General features: G+C 44.1%; 1 protein-coding gene across 13 annotated transcripts in view; it reads left to right on the forward strand.

Moving 5' to 3' along the window:
* PKHD1 (polycystic kidney and hepatic disease 1 (autosomal recessive)) overlaps positions 1-22,098 on the forward strand; it is a 484,191-nt gene that overhangs the window by 266,152 nt on the left and 195,941 nt on the right. For 12 of the 13 annotated variants that reach the window (XM_019520930.1, XM_019520934.1, XM_019520940.1 and 9 more), the window contains 3 exons: positions 2,447-2,585; positions 5,003-5,249; positions 20,161-20,338. In XM_019520930.1, coding sequence (XP_019376475.1) covers positions 2,447-2,585; positions 5,003-5,249; positions 20,161-20,338 — 564 coding nt within the window. The remainder of the gene's footprint in view (positions 1-2,446; positions 2,586-5,002; positions 5,250-20,160; positions 20,339-22,098) is intronic. The other variant, XM_019520933.1, reaches the window with a different exon arrangement.

Below are 22,098 nucleotides of genomic sequence, written 5' to 3' on the forward strand. Positions count from 1 at the left end.
ATATATATAGTACAGTATAACATTAACATATTTTAACAAAGGTAAAAACAAATAGCTATTGAACCAAAGAGGCAAGGATTTCTGGGGTTGATATCATGTATTGGACCAACTGCATCATTGGGATAGAGTTAGACAAGCTTCTGAATGCAAGGCGTTCTTCATCAGGTCATCCTTTGAAAGCTTGTCTAACTCTAGCCCAGCTGTACAGTAAGTCCAATAAAAGATATCACCCTACAAAATTCTTGGCTCTTTCATAATTCCTGGACCCTAGTGGCAACAGCATCACTCTAACAGTCATTATATTAAAACAATGTTGACAGTATTAAAAAAAAGGGCTTTTATTTTTTCCCCCACCATCAAAAAAATTATGAGGTTTGACATGCTCGATCGGGGCAGGCAATTATTTTGGTCGGAGGGCCGCTTACTGAATTTTGGCAAGCCATCAAGGGCCACATGACAGGCAGCCAGGGGCAGATAAGTATTAATTTTCTAAATTTTTTTAGGGGCCCTGTGGGCCAGATAGAACAGCCTGGAGGGCCACATTTTGCCCACCCCTGTGCTAGATTTTAGTGAAACTATACCCTTTTGTGGAAAACTGTTCTATTTATCATACTTTTCCAACCACTTGTAATAACCACTAGTCTAAACCTTTTGCGGTTTAATATCATGAGTTGAGCACAGCATGGGTCTGTGAACCAGGAAGTTGGTTTCAGTCCTGGTTTTGCCATTGATTGTGCTAATATAGCTTGGGCACTATTTTCCCCCTAGTTTCTCCGTCTGGAAAACATGATGCTACTGCCCATCTTTATAGCACGGTGTGAGAATTAAGTCATTTTTGGTGATGGAAAAATGCCATGTGCAACAATGATTTATGCTAGTAAGTCAAATCTTCTACTAGGTGTTGGTGTAGGGCCTAGCACTAATAACAGCTAACGATCACAGAAGCTTCGCAATGGCTGATTGCAGCTGACTTGTATTTTCTTTGCTCCAGTGTTAAAATTGGCTTGCAATATATTGACAGTCTGATTGGCTGGTGGGTATTCTTGGAAGAGACTCGTTTATAAGCATGGGAGGACACTATTTAATGTAGTGGGAGGGCCAAGTTTGGATAAAAACAGCCTTAAAGGTTTCATCTTCCAGCGTTCAAGCTGTACAGTGAGTTTCTGTCAGATACGAAGGGTGTTGAGTCTCTTTGTTCTTGTTGTCACAGGATCTATGGAAGAACTCCAGTGCGGCACTTGCTAAGAGGTTTAGAGGCGCTCAGATGTGTGTTGTTTCTCAACACCCCCCCCAAGGGGGTGATTATCTTTGATTATCTCATGATAAGAGTCTCCTTGCCATAATTTACATCTTAATTTATGTAATTCTCCCTTTAATAATGATGTCTCTTTAACATCAATTAAAACTTTATGACATTAATTTACCATGAACAGTGGGTATTCTACTCTGCCAGCCCTTTAATTTTTTAAAAGGTGCCTTAAAAGCTGATTTTTATTTTTGGAAATAGTGGGAGGATTAAAAATTGAGCCCTTGGCCCCTTCACAGTACGGTACCAGCACCGATTTGTGGTAGGTAAGAGGAAGACTAATGCTCATTTCAGGCAGCTTGATCAGGACTAGCTCTTTCAGTGGGTGACCTGAATGCATATGCACTGGCACATAAGAGAATGTATTTACCTGTATTAAAAGGCAGAATGTCTAAGGCAAGGGACACATGCTTGGCAAGGAAGAAAGGATGTTCATCTTTTTTTTCCTAAAAATATTTGATAGGGGAAAGTATTGAAGACAAAGGATTGAATCAGGTGAGCATCTGGGGTTGAAATGAATAAAGACATAAGCACATGGAGAGAAAAAAGCCCCTAAGAGTGAGAACTGATTGGGCTGCTCTGAATAAGCCATTGCTAACATGGAGAGGCACTGATTCAGTAGTGGCTTGGAAAGAAGTGCCTTCTCCCAACCCTAGGATGATTGTAATGGAAAATGTTATGGGGCGGTAGATGGGACTAAAAACAACCTGCCATCTTCTCCATTTCCCTCCACTCTTTCTGCGCCTGTTTATTCCCAGCCATAGCATTGAGGTACAGCATTATTTGTGGTGGAGCCTCCTGACCTGGATTAGCAGGAGACCTAGCCTCTCCCATGTACTTTTTTATTATATTGTGGGCAGCTACTATTATTTTGTATGTCTGTTTTCTCTTACTGGCCCTTTTTGGCCTCTTTGCCTATCCCTCCTTACCTCTGCTTTCTTCTCCATTTTTACTGATACTTGTATTTTCCATGGCTTGCATGCATGTCTGATTTGGGGGGAAATATTGTTTCAGAGTTTATACATGCCTGTAGATCTATGGCCTTCAGCAAAGCTACATTGGTATGCATCGGGAGAGGATTTGGATCCTGGATTTACTTCAGAGATGAGGGGGCTCATGTATTTCACTGTTTTCTTATAGCAGAATGGTAGCTGTATGTCAGCAGGACTGAAAACTCCCAAAAGGCGCGAGCTGTTGGTTTCTAATACAAGTTTCATGAACTTTGATAGCAGCATGTGCACTGCCATCAGCACCTGCTCAGGCTGTTCCCGAGGGCAGGGTAAGTTAAATGGATGTAGATTTGCAAATTCCTTGACATCCCTGCATTACAGAGTTGGGCTTGTGAATGATGAATGTGGATATGCATCACTAGCAACTGCACTCTGGGTCCTGATGGAAGGATGGTCCCCTCTTAGGGCGGCTGGCTCACATTTTGCAGTCTGCCTTCAGGTCCCTACATCATCACAGATTTCCTGTTTGATTTTTGGACAGGCTACCAACAGCCAGATTTGTAAAGTCATTTGGGTGCCTCCCATTGGTTTCAGTGGGTCTTAGGCATCTAAGTACCTTTACAAATCTGGTTACTTGTCCCCGCTGCAGATCCCTCCCTATAATATTGAATAATTGCACTTCCCCATCTCACAAAAGAGACATACATTAAAGATTGGGAGCTGCATGGATAATGATGGTTAAGGGGTGGGGAGGCCCTGTCTAGATACCTAAGATGGAAAAATTGCATCTTATGCTGCTCTGAAAAGCCAAGAAATCTGAGTCTGGATTTGCTGCAGGTCATCATTTTATGTAAGAGCATTTTAATTCCCAACCCTTTACCCATGCATCTGCTCCCTAAGGGACGTTTAAAAGTCCTCCTCAACGCTCCAGTGTCACTGTTGGACTGAAGCATAAGCATCCCTTTAAAGTCCTTTTCCTGACTTACCAGTTCTGTATTAAATATTCCCATTGAAAGAGCCAGGCTGGGTACCTGATGTCCAGTAACAGTGCATGGATGTGAGACGATGGTGAATTCATTTTACCCTGTTTTGATTTCCCTACTTCTTCACATTCTGGACAGGTCTTCAGAAGCTCTTTTGGGGTTTAAAAGGTAGGAATAAGCTCATGTATGTGTTAGTACTTCTTCATTTTGGTGGGGATAATGTATCAAATGTAGTGGCATAGCTGCTACAACACATCCAGTAGTCAGTGTGTATCTTAGGACACCCTGAGCCCTAGGAGCCAGATTCTGTTTCATCTGTTTAGCATCTAGATTGACTTATGTGCCAAAGTGTGAGTCTGTATGACCTGGTTTAAGTCCTGAAAATCCATTAATGTACCTACTTGTGTAAGAAACCATTGTCTTATCCTTTAGAGCGAGTCACAAAAAAGCAATGAGGAGGAGTAGGATCCACCCATCTTTTGCATTTATTGTTTTTCCAGGACTTGAATAGGGTGGAATGGAATCACACTTAGGCTCCTAAATCCACTAATTCACCTACTAGGTGGAATAGACTCTGGTCTTGGGTGAACTGTCTTGAGATAATTCTGTGTGTAAGAATTCTTTTGAGTCTTGAAGAATTACCCAAAACCTCTTTGAAGACTATTCCAACCAAAACCACTTGCCAAACAAAGGATAATTCAGTACCAGGATGATAAGGCTGGTAACAGGAACATCTAGGTCAGAATGTGAAACAGACCCTGGTACAGGACGGCTTGAGATGTTCAGGATACAGATGAAATGCGATACATAATTCATTGCAGGGCAATTAACTGCAATTAAACACATATATAGATGTTGACCACATGTATAGATTGTGCCTGGTCAGCCCAGCCAGCAGGGGGCCAGGTTGCAACCTACCACCTAGCCACATGGTTCTGCACTTTCAGCACCCTTGTGCCCCAGCCAGCCCCTCTGCTACCTGAAGCCACCACCTGGAGCTTGGGACTGACCTCCTGTGTCTCCTGCTATCTAGGGCCTGCTCTTCCCCAGCTCAAATTACTGTTGTTCTGGGCACATGTGTAGATACCACACCCAGGAGTAGTTTACTCCAGCTCAAGCTACTCCGGAGTTTATTGCTTTAAATTAATTGTACGTGTAGATGCACCCATTGAAAGATAAATTCGTTACTGTGTGTGTTGCATTACTTACTGAAGATACCAGCTAAAATCAGGACCAGTTAGGAGCTGTACATGGAAAATAAAATTGTCTTCACTATAGAGTTTCCTTTATAAACAGGGCAGAAAAGATTTATTATTATTTCTGTGGTATGGATCTGGGATATTGGCATGGACTGATATGGCAACATGCCTAACATCGCACAAGGAGCCTGCCAGAGCCAGTGATTAAGCCTAGATTTGTTGAATCTGAATCCAGTGCTCTAACCAGAAGACTTGTCAGAGGCAGGACACTGATTTAGATGGATCTTGGATGTGATCCAGGATGTCAAACATCATGATCATCCTTTCCCTTTCCTTGTGATTCATTAAGCATCAATGTTTCATTGAGTCATCTTCCAATCAAGGGATGGAGCTAGTAGTATGTGACCAACTGCGTATAAGTTCCTTTCTTTCCATCCCAAGCAGCCATTTGTTAAGAGGAAGTTGAATTGAGGTTAACCTTTGCTCACTGGGAAAGCAGGTAATGCCCCTGCATCTTGTCACAAAAATGCAAATCTGAATTTCTGATCTCTTGCTTTTCCCCAGGTGGCTTTACAGTGAGAGCTGAAAGGCTGAAATTCCTCAATTCACCCAACCGGGTATTGTTCCCATTTCCTCATTCAGCCATCCTCGAAGATCTGGATGGCTCCATCACAGAGCAGAAAGGAAGTCATCTCCTTGCTTCTTTGAACATACTTGCAACTTCCTGCGTGGTCAGTGCCAACTTCAGTCAAGATGCAGCGAGCAGTGTTTGTGGAAAGGATGTGATTTTTCACCGTATGTCTATTGGACTGTAAGTACCAAAGAGCTAATTTTGTACAAAAAAGGTGATCAGGCTTTTGGGTTTTATACAGAGAGGAGTAGTAGGTCTGAGAATTAGGCCTCAGAGATTCTGAATTTAATCTCAGGCTGCCACTGCCATTCTTGGACAGATCCTTTATCCTTATTAACTTGGTTTCCACATCTGTAAAACCTGTGCTTGGCCAACACCAAAACTAGATCTTAATATCTGATTCTTATTTATATGAAACCCATTCACACAGCTTTAGCAATGTAAAGGGGCTTTAATGTGCTATTCTAATTTAGGCCTACATTAGGCTCTCCACCCAGCCAGAGTGCTGGAAAGGGGCCTTATTGTAAATGAGAATTAGGGTCTGTGCCTTACAAGTTGGACCTTGAAATTGAGCTACCCAATGTGGTTGGACACTTTTGGCCTAAGTGACTTATGAAAAGTCAGAATTGGAAATTCAACTCAGACCTCCTGACTGCTAAACTGCAAGTATACTTCTGTAGAATTAGGAGGGCAACACAGGCAATGTAGGAATAAAAAATGAAACTCCAGATCTTGGTAGAGGAAACCTAGTGATAGATGATGCAGAAAAGGCTGAAGTATCCAATGCCTTTTTTTTATCTCAGTCATCACAAGCAAGGCCAGCTCCTAGACTATTGCACCTGGCAGCAAAGTCTGGGGAGAAGTTGAGTAACAAACAGTGGTGAAAGAAGAGGTTAAGGACTATTTAGAAAAGCTGGACGTGTAAAAGACCGTGGGGCCAGATGTGATACATCTGTATGTGTCAGGGAAGTTGACCAATGTGATTGCAGAGTCAATGGCCATCATCTTTGAAAACTCATAGTGATCAGGAGAGGTCCCAGATGGTTGGAAAAGGGCAAATATAATGCCCACCTTTAAGAAAGGGAAGAAGGAGGATCCAGGGAACTACAAACCAGTCAGCCTCAGCTCAGTCCCTGGCAAGAACATGGAGTAGGTCCTCAAGGAATCCATATCTAAACATTTGGAGAAGGTGGTGATTAGGAACAGTCAGCATGAATTCACCAAGGGCAAGTCATGCCTGACCGACCTGTTTGCTTTCAGTGATGAGATGACTGGCTCTGTGGACGTGGGAAGAGCAGAAGACACGATATGCCTTGACTTTAGCAAGGGTCTGATATGATCTCCCACAAAATTCTTGCAAGCAACCTAAGGGAAGTATGGGTTGGGTGAATAGGCTGTAAGGTGGATAGAAAGCTGGCTGGATTATTGGGCTAAAAGTGTAGTAGTAAATGGCTCAATACAAAGTGCCCCAGGGGTCAGTCCTGAGGTTGGTTTTGTTCAATAGCTTCATCAACAATCTGGAAGATGGGATGAACTGCACCCTCAGCAAGTTTGCAGATGACACCAAGCTGTGGGGAGTTGTAGATTCATTGGAGAGCAGGGCTAGGATTCAGAGAGACCTTGACAAATTGGAGGTTGGACCAAAAGAAATGAGGTTTAATAAGGACAAGTGCAAAGTTCTGCACTTAGGACAGAACACTTCCATTTACTGGTACAGACTGGGGACTGACTGGTGAAGCAGCAGCTTGGCCAGAAAGGACCTGGGGTTTATAGTGCACAAGAAGCTGAATAAGAGCCAACAGTGTGCCCTTCTTGTGAAGAAAGCTTATGGCATGCTGGCCTGCATTGGTAGGAGTGTTGTCAGTATACTGAGGGAAGTGATTCTTCCCCTCTGTTTGGCACTGGTGAGGCCACATCTGGAGTGCTGTGTCCAGTTTTGGGCCCCCCGCTACAGAAAGGATGTGGACAAATTGGAGAGAGTTCAGTGGAGGGTAACAGAAATGGTGAGAGGGCTAGAGGACATGACTTAAGAAGACAGGCTGAGGGAACAGGGCTTATTATTCTGGAGAAGAGAAGACTGAGGGGGGATTTAATAGCAGCCTTCAACTTCCTGATGGGGGGTTGCAAAGAGGATGGAGCTGGGCTGTCCTCAGTGGTGACAGATGACAAAACAAGGAGCAATGGGCTCAAGCTGCAGCCAGGGAGGTTTAGGTTAGATATTAGGAAAAAGTCTTTCATGAGGAGTGTAGTAAAGCACTGGAACAGGTTACTGAGAGAGGTTGTGGGAGATTTTAAAGACCTGTTTAAATAAAGACCGTGCTGGATGATGTAGTTGGGGAACAGTCCTGTTTTGAGCAGGGGGTTGGGCTAGAAGTGACCTCCTGAAGTTCCTTCCAACCATAATTTTTATGTTTCTGTGAGTCTATGATCTTGAATTAATTTAGATTAGAAAGCTCTGGAGAATATTCTCTGATATATTCACCATTTTGCTTTAAAGAGCTCCCAATGTGTGGGTTGCTGCTGATTGGTCATGCCTATTACTTGGAAACTTGCTTCAGCCTAATTCATTTTCCATGTTAATTTCATGAACTATCAGATTCACATAATACATTTTCTATTAATATTGGAGCCAACATTTCATGGTTGCATAGCCCAAGCTACTCTTGGGTGTAAGCAGCTGCTAACATAATTAACAAAAATGAATAAAAAAGGTTTAAGGTAGGTCAGCACTTGGATGTGTAAGTAGGAGTCAGCAACAATAACTAACCAGGCACAGCACGGTACAGCAACCCTTGTTCTGGTCATTGGACTCCTCATGGATCATAGCGTCAAGTTCAGGTTTTCAGCCCTCATCTTCAGACGCAATTATGGGACTGGCCCTGGCTTCCCAAAGAACTTGCTTCACCTACACAATTTTGGATTCCCACCACAGTTGTAAAATAAGCCATTTGAAGAGATACATCTCCCTTGGTGGGTAGGTGTTTGTGAGTGTTTTCTTGTTATCTGGCCCACTGCTTTGAAACTCAGTTCTGGATACCACATCCACAGTGGTATTTAGGCAACTATCTCCTATTGTTGTCAATCCCACCACTTTCAGACAAAAAAGGAAAACCTACTTCCCTGACCTAGACACAACCGAGACCCCAGGTCCTTCAAAATGTGTTAACTTTAGGGTAGAATATATGATGCAGAACTCAATTTATGTGTGAGCTCTTAGACATGGCATGGTGCTCAGGTAGCACGAAGAAGAGGTAGCAGAGGAACAGGGTGGCTTGATAGAAAGGAGCCATACATGAGCTGTTTGTGGGGAATTTAGCATCTGGTAGGCTCTTCTTTGAGCCAATACTAAACCAATGCCCCAGCATTATACTTCTGGACAAAATGAAATATGAAAGGTCTGTCCACTCCTCATGAGTGATTCCTTGATGATTTCACACAGGGAGTAGAAGTTACACATTATTATTTAATATTTGTATTGCCCAGATACCAACAAGATTGGGGCTGCCATTATACTAGGTACTGTACAGACCTATAATACATGGTCATCCCTGTTCCAATCTAAAAGACAAGGCATACTTCTTCTTTCATCTGGCTGATGTAGGTACAGAGCAGCAACTATAAGTTTAAATTTAGGTGGTTGAACCAGACAATTGTGTCAGGAGCAGCAGAGGGCATCACTGTGGTACCTCTTTCATATTTGTGGATTGGGCATTGAGTAGTTATATGGTCCATGATCTGTTCTGGGTGGCCACAGTTGCACACTGGGAAGTTTTTAATTCTCCATCTGTGCATCAAGTATCTGCATCTCCCATGGTTTGTGCAGTTACAGTTTAGAGTTTCCCATGAGCATTGCAAGAGATCAAACCCATGGACCTTCGCCTTGGATCTATCAAAAGATGTTTGTTTGGGACTTCCTGGGTGCATCTACATGTGACACTCACTGCATTAGCCTAATAACACTGTGCAGTAATGTGTCATGGCAAAAACTGTGCTAATAAGCTACTGTGCAGTGTTATTAGGCTAATGCACAATAAGCGTCACTAAATAACTGTGCGCCCGCACTATTGCACAGTAACTCTAGGTACTGCACATTTATTTAGTATTTTATTTAAAAAGTACTAAATTAACTGTGCAGTGTCTAAGGCACATGAATGAACATGTAGACCTGCCCCCTATGAACGCCATTCAGTTTTCCAGGCTTCATCAGGGTTGAAGTTACATCGTTGAGGTTGAGCTTGTGGATCTAGAAGGGCTTGCATGACTTTAGGTGATGGTGAGGGGCATTGTTGAGGTCCTGGTGGATGGGGAGACATTTTTTTTCCTTAATTCACTAAACTTGCCATGCACATTTTGCCTCGTGACATACTCAGTGGTTGAGGTGAACATGTGAATGGAGTTTGGACCAGTGAAACTGGGTAACAATAATAACAGTGTATATGTTACTTAGCTAATCAGGAGTAGCAATTCTGTCTTGCCTCTACAATATATTTTGCCCTCTATGGAGGAAACTGGAAGAAGAATTAAATTACAGGGACACTCTTTTTAAAATTTATTTCTGTTTGAATTGCATTGCCTAAGTCATGTGACCAGTTGCCATTTGCACTAAGTCTACTTTATGCCACTGGATTGTACTACAGTGATGCATACAGTATTAGCATTTTATATAAGGTAGAATAGCAGCCAAGATTCACCTCAGGGCCCCTTTTCACTGCCAGAGCATTGGAAGGTGGCCATAGGGGAAATGAGCAATTCATAAAGTCCAGTAGCCTAGTGGTACTTGTATGTTATCATGGTCCAGCCTTGCAGTCCAGCCAGACCTTTGCATGAGTTTTGATAGATGTTTAGCTCTTCATTTCTATCCCAGTTCATAACTAGTTGCTACAGCTGACTCTGTGAGCTGGGCTGGTGCCTGCATTTAAGTAGCTGGCAGCTAAATACAGCCAATGGAGAAACGTTGCTTAGCCAACTACTGCTGCTACTGCTGTTAGAGAGAAGATACATTTGAAATGCTTTCTCTTTAAAAACAAGTGTTTTAACAGATCAAAAAAAATCAATCCAGCTTTTTGATTGCCCCTGCAGTACCACCATTACATTTTCTGTTTAGTGTACAAATCTGTACCGTTTTCCATTTTTGCTGTTTCAAGTGGATAGCACACAGGCAGCAGCACTGAATAGTGCTGTCAGATGGATGTAAATAATTCAGAGCCTCCATATTATTCATGTTTCAGAAGGAGGAAGAATGCTTTCAAACAGGAGGGGAAAAAGTTACTCCATAGTCTGCCAAAGAGGGGGAACATCTCTCTATGCCATCAGTTTGCACAAGGCTTCCCATGCAAATACTATTTCTTCTCATTTCCTTGAGACCAAAAGTCTGTAATCCATGGAAGGAGGAAGCAGTGTGTTTTAATGCTAGGGGACTGATGTGCCAGGTAGGAGAAGCTGGTTCCATTCCTGGCTCTGCCCCCATCTGCTCTGTGACCTCAGGCAAGTCACTTCCCTTCTCATCCTTTATTTGTCTGACTTGTATCCAAGGTCATCTCTGTCTATGGAGTCTACCCCCAGCTTGCATGTGGGCCAGTGGACTTTCACAACATGAATCATAATTTTGCATAAAAAAGGAAGATGTTTATGCATTGGGCAAAAATGGGAGTTATCCAAAATCTGAGATCAAGGAAACTTGAACTTTGGGCAAGTTTGAGTCTAGCACCAAAGTTTGCCCTTCTGAAGAAGTGAGGGGTTGCTCACATCAGGGTGCTTTGGCAGCTTTAAGCCATCTCTTCATTTCAGGCTACCTCTCCCTCTTGCCAGTCAACCACAAAAGCAGGGAGTCAACTTTTGCCAGAGATATTTGGCAGCAGCACTTCTTGAGGCCAGCTGCTAGCCCGTGCTTCAGAAAAGGACAATACTGAACTGTGCTGAACTGAGTGATTCTCGTCCTTGGAGATGAAGAGCATCCTTTCTCTGCTGCTTTCATATCTTGTCCTCCTGTGAGTATGTGCTACCTGCCAAATAGCCATTGTGTAAAGTTAAAGGATCATCAGCATGCAGCCAGGCATATTAGCCAACACACTATCCGTCGTTCAAATAGATGATGGATGACATGGGCATTGTTCAGACGGACAGTGCTTCAAAACAGACTCTTTGGACAAACATGGTGGGAAGTATAAAAAAGAGGAACAATTAAAAATAAATGTAAAAAATCTCTACAGCAGGACCTGCAGATGTTTTATGAGATGGTGGATTCCCTCCACAGGTAAGTGAAGAGCGTTGACAGTTTGCAATTGGTACAAGAGAGTGGGCATAGGAGCAACATAGACAAATTGAGCAATGGAAAATCTAGGCTCGAAAAGAGAAAGCATTTCCCAACAAAGATCTGATGGACTTAATCTCCCAGGGGAAGGACGAAAGTATCAGCATTTGAGTAATTTAAAACTGGAATGAGCAGAGCACCTAAAACACATTGGAGGCAGCCATCCTGCACTGCCTATGAGCATGAATGACATGTGCCCCTGGCAGCTGGGGGAGGGAAGATGGTGATGGGAGGGAGGGGGCGGGAGCATGGCAGCGGTAAGTGGTGAGCTCCGACAGATGCTGCTGGCAGTGTCGGCAGCGGGGGGGAAGAGGGGCGGTGAGTGCTGAGCAGGGACTGGCAGCCACCCACAGATGCTGCTGGCAGTGTTGGCGGTGGCCAGCGGTGATTGGTGGTCAGCAGCAGGTTGGAGGGAGGTGGTGACTACCTGCAGGTGCCACCGACAGTGTCGGTGGTGCCTTTTCATAGGGGGTGCACATGCACCCGTTTGCACCCCCTACGCATCGCCAGTGCCCATGAGCTAGATGACCTAATCATCCCCTCTCTAATCGCAGAACTGCTGGTGCTGCTCAAATCTTCCTTATGGCCACAAGACACAAGAGACAAGGTTGTTACTATGGGTGTGCAAAGTGGGCCCTATTCGATTTGGATTTGGATCCAGCCCGAATTGAGGACAGTGATTCAGTTCATTGATTTGGATCACTGTCCCCGATCTGATTCTGCCAAATATGAATCTGAAGATTCGATGCTGATTTGGAGAATCAGTGATTTGGTCATAGACACAGCTTTAAAAGTTTTTTCTACATACATTGAGGTACCTGTGTGGCTTGTGAACACTGTGACGCTGGGGCACATGGAGCATCCCACAGGAGCGCAGGGGGTCCCCCCATGTGCTCGGCAGCAAGCCTGGAAGTGGACTAGAAGTACATTGGGTCCACTTCCAGGTCTGCCAGGGAGTGCTCTTGGGGTCCCCCCAGCTTGGCAATTGCCCATAGGGGTACCCGCGGTGCCACAGGGGGACCCTGCACCCCCCCCGGCAGACCAGTGCTTCTGGTCCACTTCTGGGTCTGCTGAGGAGCCCCCCGTGCTTCTGTGGGACATGCCGTGCCCCCCATCATTGCAGCATTCATGAGCCCCTGCTACCTAGAGGTCTGTAGAAAAAAACATTTAAAGCTGTGTCTATGTCCGAATTGCCAAATCTGTCCGAATCGATTTGGAGGGTTTCCATTCGATTTGGAGAGATTAAAGGGTCTCCCAATTTGATTCTGATTCAGAGATTCATCCACTGAATCGGGCTGAATCACTGCCAAATTGAATCAGGGACCGAAGCATCACACAGCCCTAGTTGCTACCTCTTGATACCATAGGAGTTAATGTTAGGATTTGAACCCAGATGATCTTAGTCCCAGCCCAAAGCCTTAGCCACGATTTTATCCTCCCTGCCTTATGCAGCCACAACATAAAGGATGGAAACTTCACCCTCAGTATTCAGGGAAGATGGTCAAATATTGCGAAGTCCTTCCCTTAGAAGCTCTTCTTATTACAGTGTTGGCTATCCTGTGTGCTTTTTTTTTTTTTTTTTGAACCATCACAGGATATAATAACAACATCAATAATAATAATTGTTTTTATTGTTGCTGCTGTTATTATTACCATCCCATTTTATCCCAAAAATGTATTTTTCCTTAAAAATATGTTAAGTGGAAAATGTTCTCCCTGCTCTGTCTGAACCTAAACACCTGAGAACTTTGTCAGAAATTAGATCTGGCTCCAAACTTTGCAGGCTTGACCCACATCTCCCCAAAGAGAACATTCTCTGTCAAGTCCAGTTGAAAGTTAAACTAATGTGTCACTTAAGCACCTTTTAAAAGGCTCGTTACATTCTTTTAAAAATGTAATTGAAGCTTATAAAAGTCTTTATAAATTTATATGCGAGAAAGTTATTGAGTGCTGTGAAGAGCAGCTTATGCTGTGGTGCAGCCCTGAGTGGCTGCAGGCTAGATACGGTCGCTCAAAATGCCACCGCTACCCATATTATCTTGAAAATATGAGTCCCTATTAATATTAAAACAAATTCTCATTAAAAAATTGTCATAACGTGATGAAGTGACTTTAAAAGTTTCTTCACATTATGCATAATTTTTACAAGAGCAGAGTATTAGAATAATCTCCATTCATGCAGCACCTTCCATCCGCAGGGACTCCAAGACCCTTGGCAAACTTTATTTCAGAAATTGTTTCACTTCTCAGTTTCAGTCACTTTCCTTGCAGAGTTTTGAAACCGTGCCTCTTCACTCAGCCCCAGTCTTGAAACTGAGCCTGACATTGGTTCACTCTTTTACTCTGCTGCAGAGAAAAAAGATCAACTCTCTTTATAGCCTCAAATATTAAATCTGGCCTAATATTATCTCCTGCAGTGCATGCATTCACTTGCTACAAACAGAGCAACATATGATGTGTTAGTGTGAAAGGAATAGTGTATCCCTTACACCCTTGTCTTCAGGTCTACAGATGAGTATAGTTATGCTACTTCTGCTTTTCCCTTGATAGTGGCCTGCATATCCCTATAACATTTCCCTATAACATGTCGATGTAACATAGTCACAGTCATGCTTTCCGCTCATTATATATATGCCCTATTTTTCTCTGTGCACCCACCTTCCCTATTTTGCATATTCTTCTTTTATTTGAACTTGGGCTCAGGTGATGGGATGTGAGCACTTAACTGCTAAATGGTAGCTACTTAATTAGTCAGCATACCTACCTCAGTTCCCTAGCCTTGTCTCACTTGCTGCACTGCGTTTCTTACATAATAGGACCATACTAACTTTGAAATGATCTTTAGAGTAATGCTTATGCACGTGGACAGTACTGGGAATCATGAAATCAGGGTTGGAAGGCATCTCAGGGAAACCTAGTTCAACCCCGTTGCCCAGATGCAAGAAGCTACAAGGATACCCAGCCACATTTTCAGTGTCAAATTAAGTACTTTACTTTCTGCAACTTGACACACCTGGCGCCTGATTTTCAGACTGTATTTCACATAATGACTCCTCTGCATTTCTGCAAATGAGACATGAGGATCCTAACTCTTCTTATCCATAAGGAGGTTGAGCACATCAGTGGTGCTCAACCTCCAGTCTGTGGGCCAGATCCAGCCCATGAGGCCATGTTGTTCAGCCTGTGGGTCCCTCCACAGATCGAGAAATTTGGTGATGGAGGAGCGGCGGAAGCATTAATCACTGCTTTCCTGCTGCCAAATTTCCAGACCCGGCTGGAGCCCTATGGCTGTCCAACATCTTGACAGATGAAAGGAGATGTGACAAAGTCAGTCAGTCAGTGGTGCTTGGCAGCGGTATGGGAGAAGAGCCCACTGCGCGAGAGGCAAGACTGCCTACAGTGGCTACAGGTCCACTTAACAGATGAAGGTTGAAGCATACTCTGTTTCCTGGCTCCCCTGTGGGCCTCAGCCTGTGCTCTCTGATGGCTCTCCAACTTTGATCTGGCTTCTCCAGACTGAGCGGTTGTGGGCAGGGTTCTCCCAGTTGGCAGTGGGAATGCTGAATTTCTTGAGACCTTGCTCGGCCTTGTTGCTGCATTGGAGCTTTGGCCTTCCTCTGCAATGCGGGTGGTTCTTGAGTTGGCCATAGAGCACAGCCTTCAGCAGATGATCATGAGTCCACATGTCCCAGCCAGCAAAGCCTGTGAGCATCCAGCATTGTCCGCATAGACTATGGGCCAGTCCTCTCAAGGATCTTGTTGTTAGTGATGTGTTGGTCCCAAGGGATGCCAAGGACTTTCCTGAGACAGCGGAGGTGGAAGCTGTTCAATCTCTGCTCCTGCCTGGAGTATGTATGCCCTAGGTGTTGTGAGAAAGAGACTCTGCTGTGGCTGAGGCTATGGGATTTGCACCGGCACCACAGTATGGCTCATGCATAGGGCTGGTCTGAGGCTGGATCCAGTGCTCAGGGTTAGGCTGGAGTGTGGCAGGATCGGGTGCATGGAGTTGGGCCGGTACATAGCCAAGTCACCCAACCAGACTAATCTCACATATTGACCCTGTGCTGGGTCAGGCCCATGGACCGACCCTGTTGTCCCACAGGGCCAGAAGGTCGAGCACTGATTTATGTGGCATAAATATGATATGAATTGTGTTCTCAGCCTTTCCTCTTGGCCTGGCACCAGGGGTAAATACAATCTCTCATTGATTAAATAAAATTTCCTCGCATCTAAACTTTAAAGAGTCTCCTGTGTTCATCATCTGTATTTAGCCTCTGGTTGTCCAGCAGCAGACTCATGTACTGATACAAAGAGGCTACATGCATTTTACAGTTAGTTGCTGCTTTGCTTCCTCTTTTAGGAGAGGCATAATCAGAATGGATTATTCCACAAATGTACCAAACAAAGCATTTAGAGCTAAACACAGTGTCTGCCTTAATACACACAGATATGGACCCTTAGGATAAGTAAGCTAATGGTAAACATAAACAGGAGAGTTAATATTTGTTCTACTTGATGCTGTTGATTGGTTTAACAAATCCTTTGTGGGCCATCTCTGTTCAACAGTTCCGCACAACACACTTGAGCTAAATTACATAACAGCTTATACAATTGCAACCGGTAAATTGTTACTCAGATTGTAAAATTCATTTCGTAATCCTGCCATATTTCTAAAGCAAATTGCTCCTTAATTGAAACCTGCTTTGATATAAAAATACAGCCTTCTCGATGAGTCATCCATTTTTTTTTTTTTGATACAGTTTGCAAAGGCTTCCAACAGCTTAAAGCGAGGGTTAATTTTGCATTAAGACCATTGCCTCCCGGTTTCTTTCAAATAAAGCCAAAGGAAGTTCAGAGAAAGGCTCTTTCCTCTGGTAATGAAGCTCTCTCATGTTAATGATCCATGCAGGCTCCCTCGGATCCTCTGAATTAGAAATACTTGCGTGTGCGTGCTACTCTGCTTCATTAACATTAAAGAGAGGTAGATTGGTGGCTATTTAGGGCAGAGTGAAATCACTGGCTATTTAGGGCAAACCAGTGCTAATTGTTTCTGGTAATTCTGTGAGTGACGTAATTCTGTTTTGGTGTCAGCTTGGCAAAAGCGTGGCGAAAAGCACAAAAGGAATATGGTTTCACATTCAGCATTACCACGGGCAATCTAAGTTTTGCATCGAAGAGCAAAGGTTTTTCAAACACTGGGTTACATTTGTCCTTGGCATTGGTTCAGGGTTAGCACAAATGTGGGAAAGCATCTCAACCAAGACTGGAATGAAAGGCATGGGAGAGAGGCACAGCATATTTCGGGTTGAGGAAAACTAATTGTGGAACAGACTCCCAAAGGAAGTTAAGAGAATCAAGAGTCTAAGGATCATTAGGAAACAGCAGGTCCTTTCTCTTCAAAATGGCCTCTACCATAAGAATGATGCTGATAGTATTGACACATCTTTATGCCCCCCCGCATCCAAATTGAGACAACAAAACCCAACCAACTCAAGATATATTAATAAAACATTAAACATATCAAGCCAACAAGCCCTACGCCAAGCTGACTTTTTCCCTCAAAATAGGAGAAAAATAGGAGAAATGTCATGGGCATAACTGTGGACTTTGCTGCTGCTAGTGGCTCTACCAAGAAGAAGATACTTAGAGACTATAATGATGGACACCAGTATGAAGCCCGAGATGGAAACAGCTTACCCAAACTAATTGATCCATCCTTGTTTGTTCATCTACTTCGATACCTTTTAAAGGATGTTAGTTGAGAACTCCCAGAAAAGTAGTCCAAAAATTAGTGTGAAGTACCTGTGAGTAAAAATGATAGATGATTAAAGAATGCCAAGGAGTATGGCCTTGGGTTTTTTCTCAGCTGCTGAGGCTTTACATTGTCATAACTGCAATAATTTCACTGGAATATCTTTTGATTCACATGGAAATGAGAGAAGGTGGTCCTTGAGCTGATTGTTCTTTTATAGGAAACAATCATGGTATCCTTTCCAAAGGTGGCAGGAGTCAAAATGGCAGCAACTGCTGTTAGCAGGCTGATGAAAGTCACAGTTTGTCTTCAACATAAAAGAAAAAAAGCTGCAAACTAAAAATACCAATGAACAGGCGTCTATGCAGCCTCAATTCTATTTTGTCAGCCTTGTTTACTGGGGGCTACATGCAAGCTGCAACTCTGCACATCAGACTGGGATATCAGTGGCTGTGTTAACATATTGGAAGTAAAAACATCAGTTTGGTGCATGCTACGAAGAAAGAGAGAGTATCTTAAAAGCAGTCTCCACTCAAATTAATCACCTAAACTTTCCTTGAGGACAGCATCATAGTTTGCCTGGCTTTATTTGTTCGTCCACATTTACTATCTTCTTTCATCAAGCACTTCCTGAAAGTAGACTCTTCTAAATTCTTATGCATTACCCTATACATAAGTACACTTCCTATTTGGAAGCTATTAGTTATGATAGTGGGAGATCATTTTATCTAATGTAAAAAAATGGCCAGGATTGATTTAATTTGATAAAAAAAATCATTCCCATCCCACAATTTTGGGAACCAGAAGGGGAAGGGAGGACTGTCCTGGAGATGAAAGCTGTTCAAAAGGTGTGGGGTAGCTAGCATGGTTGAATGAAATGGTTCTTTATGCTTTTAATTCTCTTTTCCTGAGGTTGCGACATAAACACCAGTTGGGGGTTCAGTTACTACCAGGTTGCCATTATTGTTGTTGATTGTTGAGCGGCTTTTGCTGGATCGGCATGAGGGGGGAGAGAAGTGGGGAGAGACAGAGGATAGGAAAGTATCTTAGTTTTCATTTAGAGGATCAAATGAATGTTTCCTTATATTTTCACTTATTCATATGAAACTGAACAATGATTAATAATTAAATTTTCTCTCTCTTTAATACCTATTTTTCTTATGGGAGATGGAACATGTATCTGCGAGTCTAAATGACTTGTTTTCTACTCTTTAATGTCCCACTTAAAGCATATTATTCATAAGTTTGGTCCCACCTGAGGAGTTAACATGGTAGAATGTTATATAATGATAATGTGCTTTTTATCCCAAGGTCTCAGAGAACTATGCAAACACTAATGCTTTAAGCCTCATGGCAGCTCTGTGCGTTAAGTATTAGCTGCATTTTAGAGACAAAGTAAGTGAAGCACTGAGAAGTTAAGTGCCTTATTGGATGGTAGTGGCCAAGGTAGGAACCAAAACAAGAAATGGGGTGCTGACAAAGGTGCAGCTTCCCACTGTAACTCATGGCACTTCACAGAAGGCGCCATATTTTATAGAAACTCCCCCAACCCAACAGACATTTGCTGCTGGGTCAGGCAAGGTGTGGGGATTGAGCTCCACTTTGGAGTCAATCCAGGAAGAGCTGTGTGTCCACAGGCTCTTTCCCCTAGCTTCACCTCCCCTCCCCCTCTAACTCCAGTACTGTCTGCAGGATGGGGGGGGGAAGGGAGAGGGAGTTCTGGGCTGCACTGGAGCGGGGGGCAGGGGAGCACAGTTGCACTGGAGGGTGGGGGGAGGGTAGATTGGAACCCCACACCTCGGGGTGTTGGGATTAAGGTTTTCAAGGGGCCGCTTGTGTGACAAATGTCACTTCTGTCACCACACCCGCACCCCTGGGTCCTGATATAGAGGCCACTGAAATCAGGGGACAGACCCTGATTCCTGCATGCTTTGGATAAGGCCCTAGCAGGAGAAAAATGCCCCATATAATATGCCAGATATCACAATTCAGATATAGTGATTTTAGGAAGTGATTGTGTAGAAAACTTTTTAATCAACTGCATAAACTCTAGAGATGACCAGACAGCAAGTATTGTTGGAAACATCATTGTTTAAGAATTCAGTTTCATTCCACATTGGAAGTGCTTGTCATCTTTTAAAACCATATCTCCTAACATGCTAATGTCCAGGCTGATAAAAATATTGATTTATTGCACAGATCAAACTCATCCTTGAAAACAGGACTAATAAAACATTTTTTTTTGTCATTACAGGAAAAGTGCCAAAAAGTTTTGCTTGGACCTTAAGGGAGCCTATAAACATGCAGCAAGGCTTCTCCAATGCACTGTAATTACAGCGTGTTGGAGTAGACTCGATTAATCAAATCTGCTGGAGCGTGGTAATTATTGTGCTCCAGCAGACTCCAGCATCATGTGTATTAGTGTCCTCACACTGAAAAATGGCAGGGGCACTTTAACTAAAACTTGTTCGACACGCTTTAGTTAAAGCACCCCCACCCTGATTTGTCATGGGGGGATGTTTATATGTGTGAAACTCTAGGTGACTCTTGGAGCCACTCTAATTAAAGCACCGCAACCCCCCCACACACACATGCACTCCCAGAGCACTTCTATAAATGCCCTGAGTATTTAACATCTTTCTACCCCACTCACGGAAATCCAACTTATAACATTATAACAGATATATAAATATCTGGCTACTTGCATAAGAATTAAGATCCTGTTGCCTTATGACCTGTTCTGAGAACCCAGTGGGATCTACTTCCAGCTTTGCCACTCACTTTGTGTGACTTCGAACACATCCTTTCACTTCTCTGTTCTTCTGTTTCCTGCTTATCTTTGTCTCCTTTGTCTTTTTACAGTTTTTCAGAGCATAGAGTACCTTTTACAGTGTATTTGCTCTGTACTTAGCACAATGGGAGCCTAATTCCAGATTGGGTCCTTCTATAATTCAAATAAAGAATGTTAAGATGAAGCATTCCAAGGTGAAGAATTTGAACACAGACGTGTAATATATTTTTCCCTTCAGAAAAGAGGCCCCAGATGCTCCTTATAATTTAACCGTGACTGACAATAATAATAAGACAACCACAGTCAGTTATGTCTCTGATACTCTATCAAACCTCTACGGCTGGATGGCTCTACTCTTGGATAAGGAAGCTTATACTCTGACATTCGACAACCCTTTGTTCAACAAACAGCTGCAGGTAACGTAGGTGGTTTCTATTATTCATAAGCAGTTTTTGTAAAGGATGAATCAACTCACCACAGAAGGATGGAAGAGAAGCCCTCTTAAAGTTTCAGGATGGAAAAAGTAGGAAAGGGATAAAGGGTGAGATTCACAAAGGAACTTAGATACTTAAACTGCAAAATAGGAGTCATTTAGCCACCCAAGTCAGAGAATCATAAAAAAATTAAGGTGGGAAGGGATCTCAGGAGGTCACATCTAGTCCAACCCCCTGCTCAAAGTTGGACCAGCCCTGACTAGATCATTCCAGCCAGGGCTTTGCGTAGCTGGGTCTTAGAAACCTCCAAGGATGGAGATTCTACAACCTCTCAGGTAGGCACATGATAGCTGTCAGGTATGTTAGTTTTCTGGCAAAAATTTCCTTAAGTGACTAAAGGTCAAGTACTATGCGTGCACTGAGGAACAGCCAAATGTTTAATGGGTATATGTCTTCCCGACGTAAAGTCCATACACTGTAATCTGTTACCTATATGCACAACCACGTGGGCACATTCATGTTGTGTGTCGCAGGCATGTTGGTGTTCTGGAAACCTCTTGGAATAGATTCAAACCAAGTTGGCAACCCTAGTTGGGGGAGTACTCCCCTCACAGGACTACAGAGTCAGCTTCACTTTTTGCTTGGGTTCCATGCTGGCTGCGAGACATTGTCATTCCTTTGTACCCAGCATTTCAGTGGATGTGTCTACACATGCATTAGATCCAGGAGCAGTTTACTTGAGAGTAAACTAGTTGCATGTAAATGCTCCTGAGTAGGCATCTACATGTGTAGGGAAGTGGGAGCAAATTTGCTGCTAATGACAGCAAACTGCTCTTCCTTCCTGGGGCCCTGCAATGGACCCCTGTGGTCACCAGGGGGAGCTCTAGCCCTACCTCTCCTCTGCTAGGCCAGGGGCTGGCAGGGAGCACTGGGCCAACAGACAGCTGTCTCCTGGTCAGGGCTGGGACACTGCTCCCTGCCCCCTGGGGCTGCCTGCTGCTGGGTTGGGGACAATGTCCCCCTTGCCCGGGAAGCAGGGAGTTCCCATCTCCAGGTCCCTGATTGGGGCTGGGGACTTGGAAAGAGCTTTGGGGGAGGACCAGGTCCCAGCCCTCTCCCTCAATTGAGCTCTGGCTACTAGCTGCTTCACCACTGGATTGGGGCAGGGGGCTGGGTCTTGCCTCATCCCTGCAGCTCTTTTCAAGCTCTGTGCCTCAATCGCCTGATTAGGGTGTGGGGCTGGGACCTGTCCCTGACTGGGTCAATTCTGAGCCCTTGCTCCCCAGTTGTGGGGCAGGGGCTGGAGAGCCTGTTCCCCGCTCAGCTCTGCAAGCACAGCGCTGGTTGGAGAACAGGCTGGGGATCAGGTTCTCCCAGTACTGACCATAAGGATCTCGCAGCCCACCACTCCCCAATGGCAATGGCAATCACTCCCTGAACAAGATCTCAGAGTGGGGGGCTTGGCGCTCCCTGCTGCCAGGGCAGGGGTCATTGCTCCCTGCTCTCGGGAGCTGCCTGCTGCCAGGGTGGGGTCCACCACCGGAGCCTGAGCAGGGGCTATGTCCCCCTGGCCTGGTAGCAGGTTGCTCCAAGCCCCCCACTCCAAGATCACTATCGGGGAGTGAGGGCTGGGATCCTTATTTGGCATCTCCTGCTTTGCCATCATAATCGGAGAATGGGGGGCTGGGAGATCTTGCCCCTCCCCTGCAGCTCTTTCCAAGTCCCCTGGCCCAATCAGGGAG

Source organism: Gavialis gangeticus, unplaced genomic scaffold (assembly GCF_001723915.1).
Source record: "Gavialis gangeticus isolate Ggan-Ray unplaced genomic scaffold, GavGan_comp1, whole genome shotgun sequence".
In the NCBI taxonomy this organism is placed as follows: domain Eukaryota; kingdom Metazoa; phylum Chordata; order Crocodylia; family Gavialidae; genus Gavialis; species Gavialis gangeticus.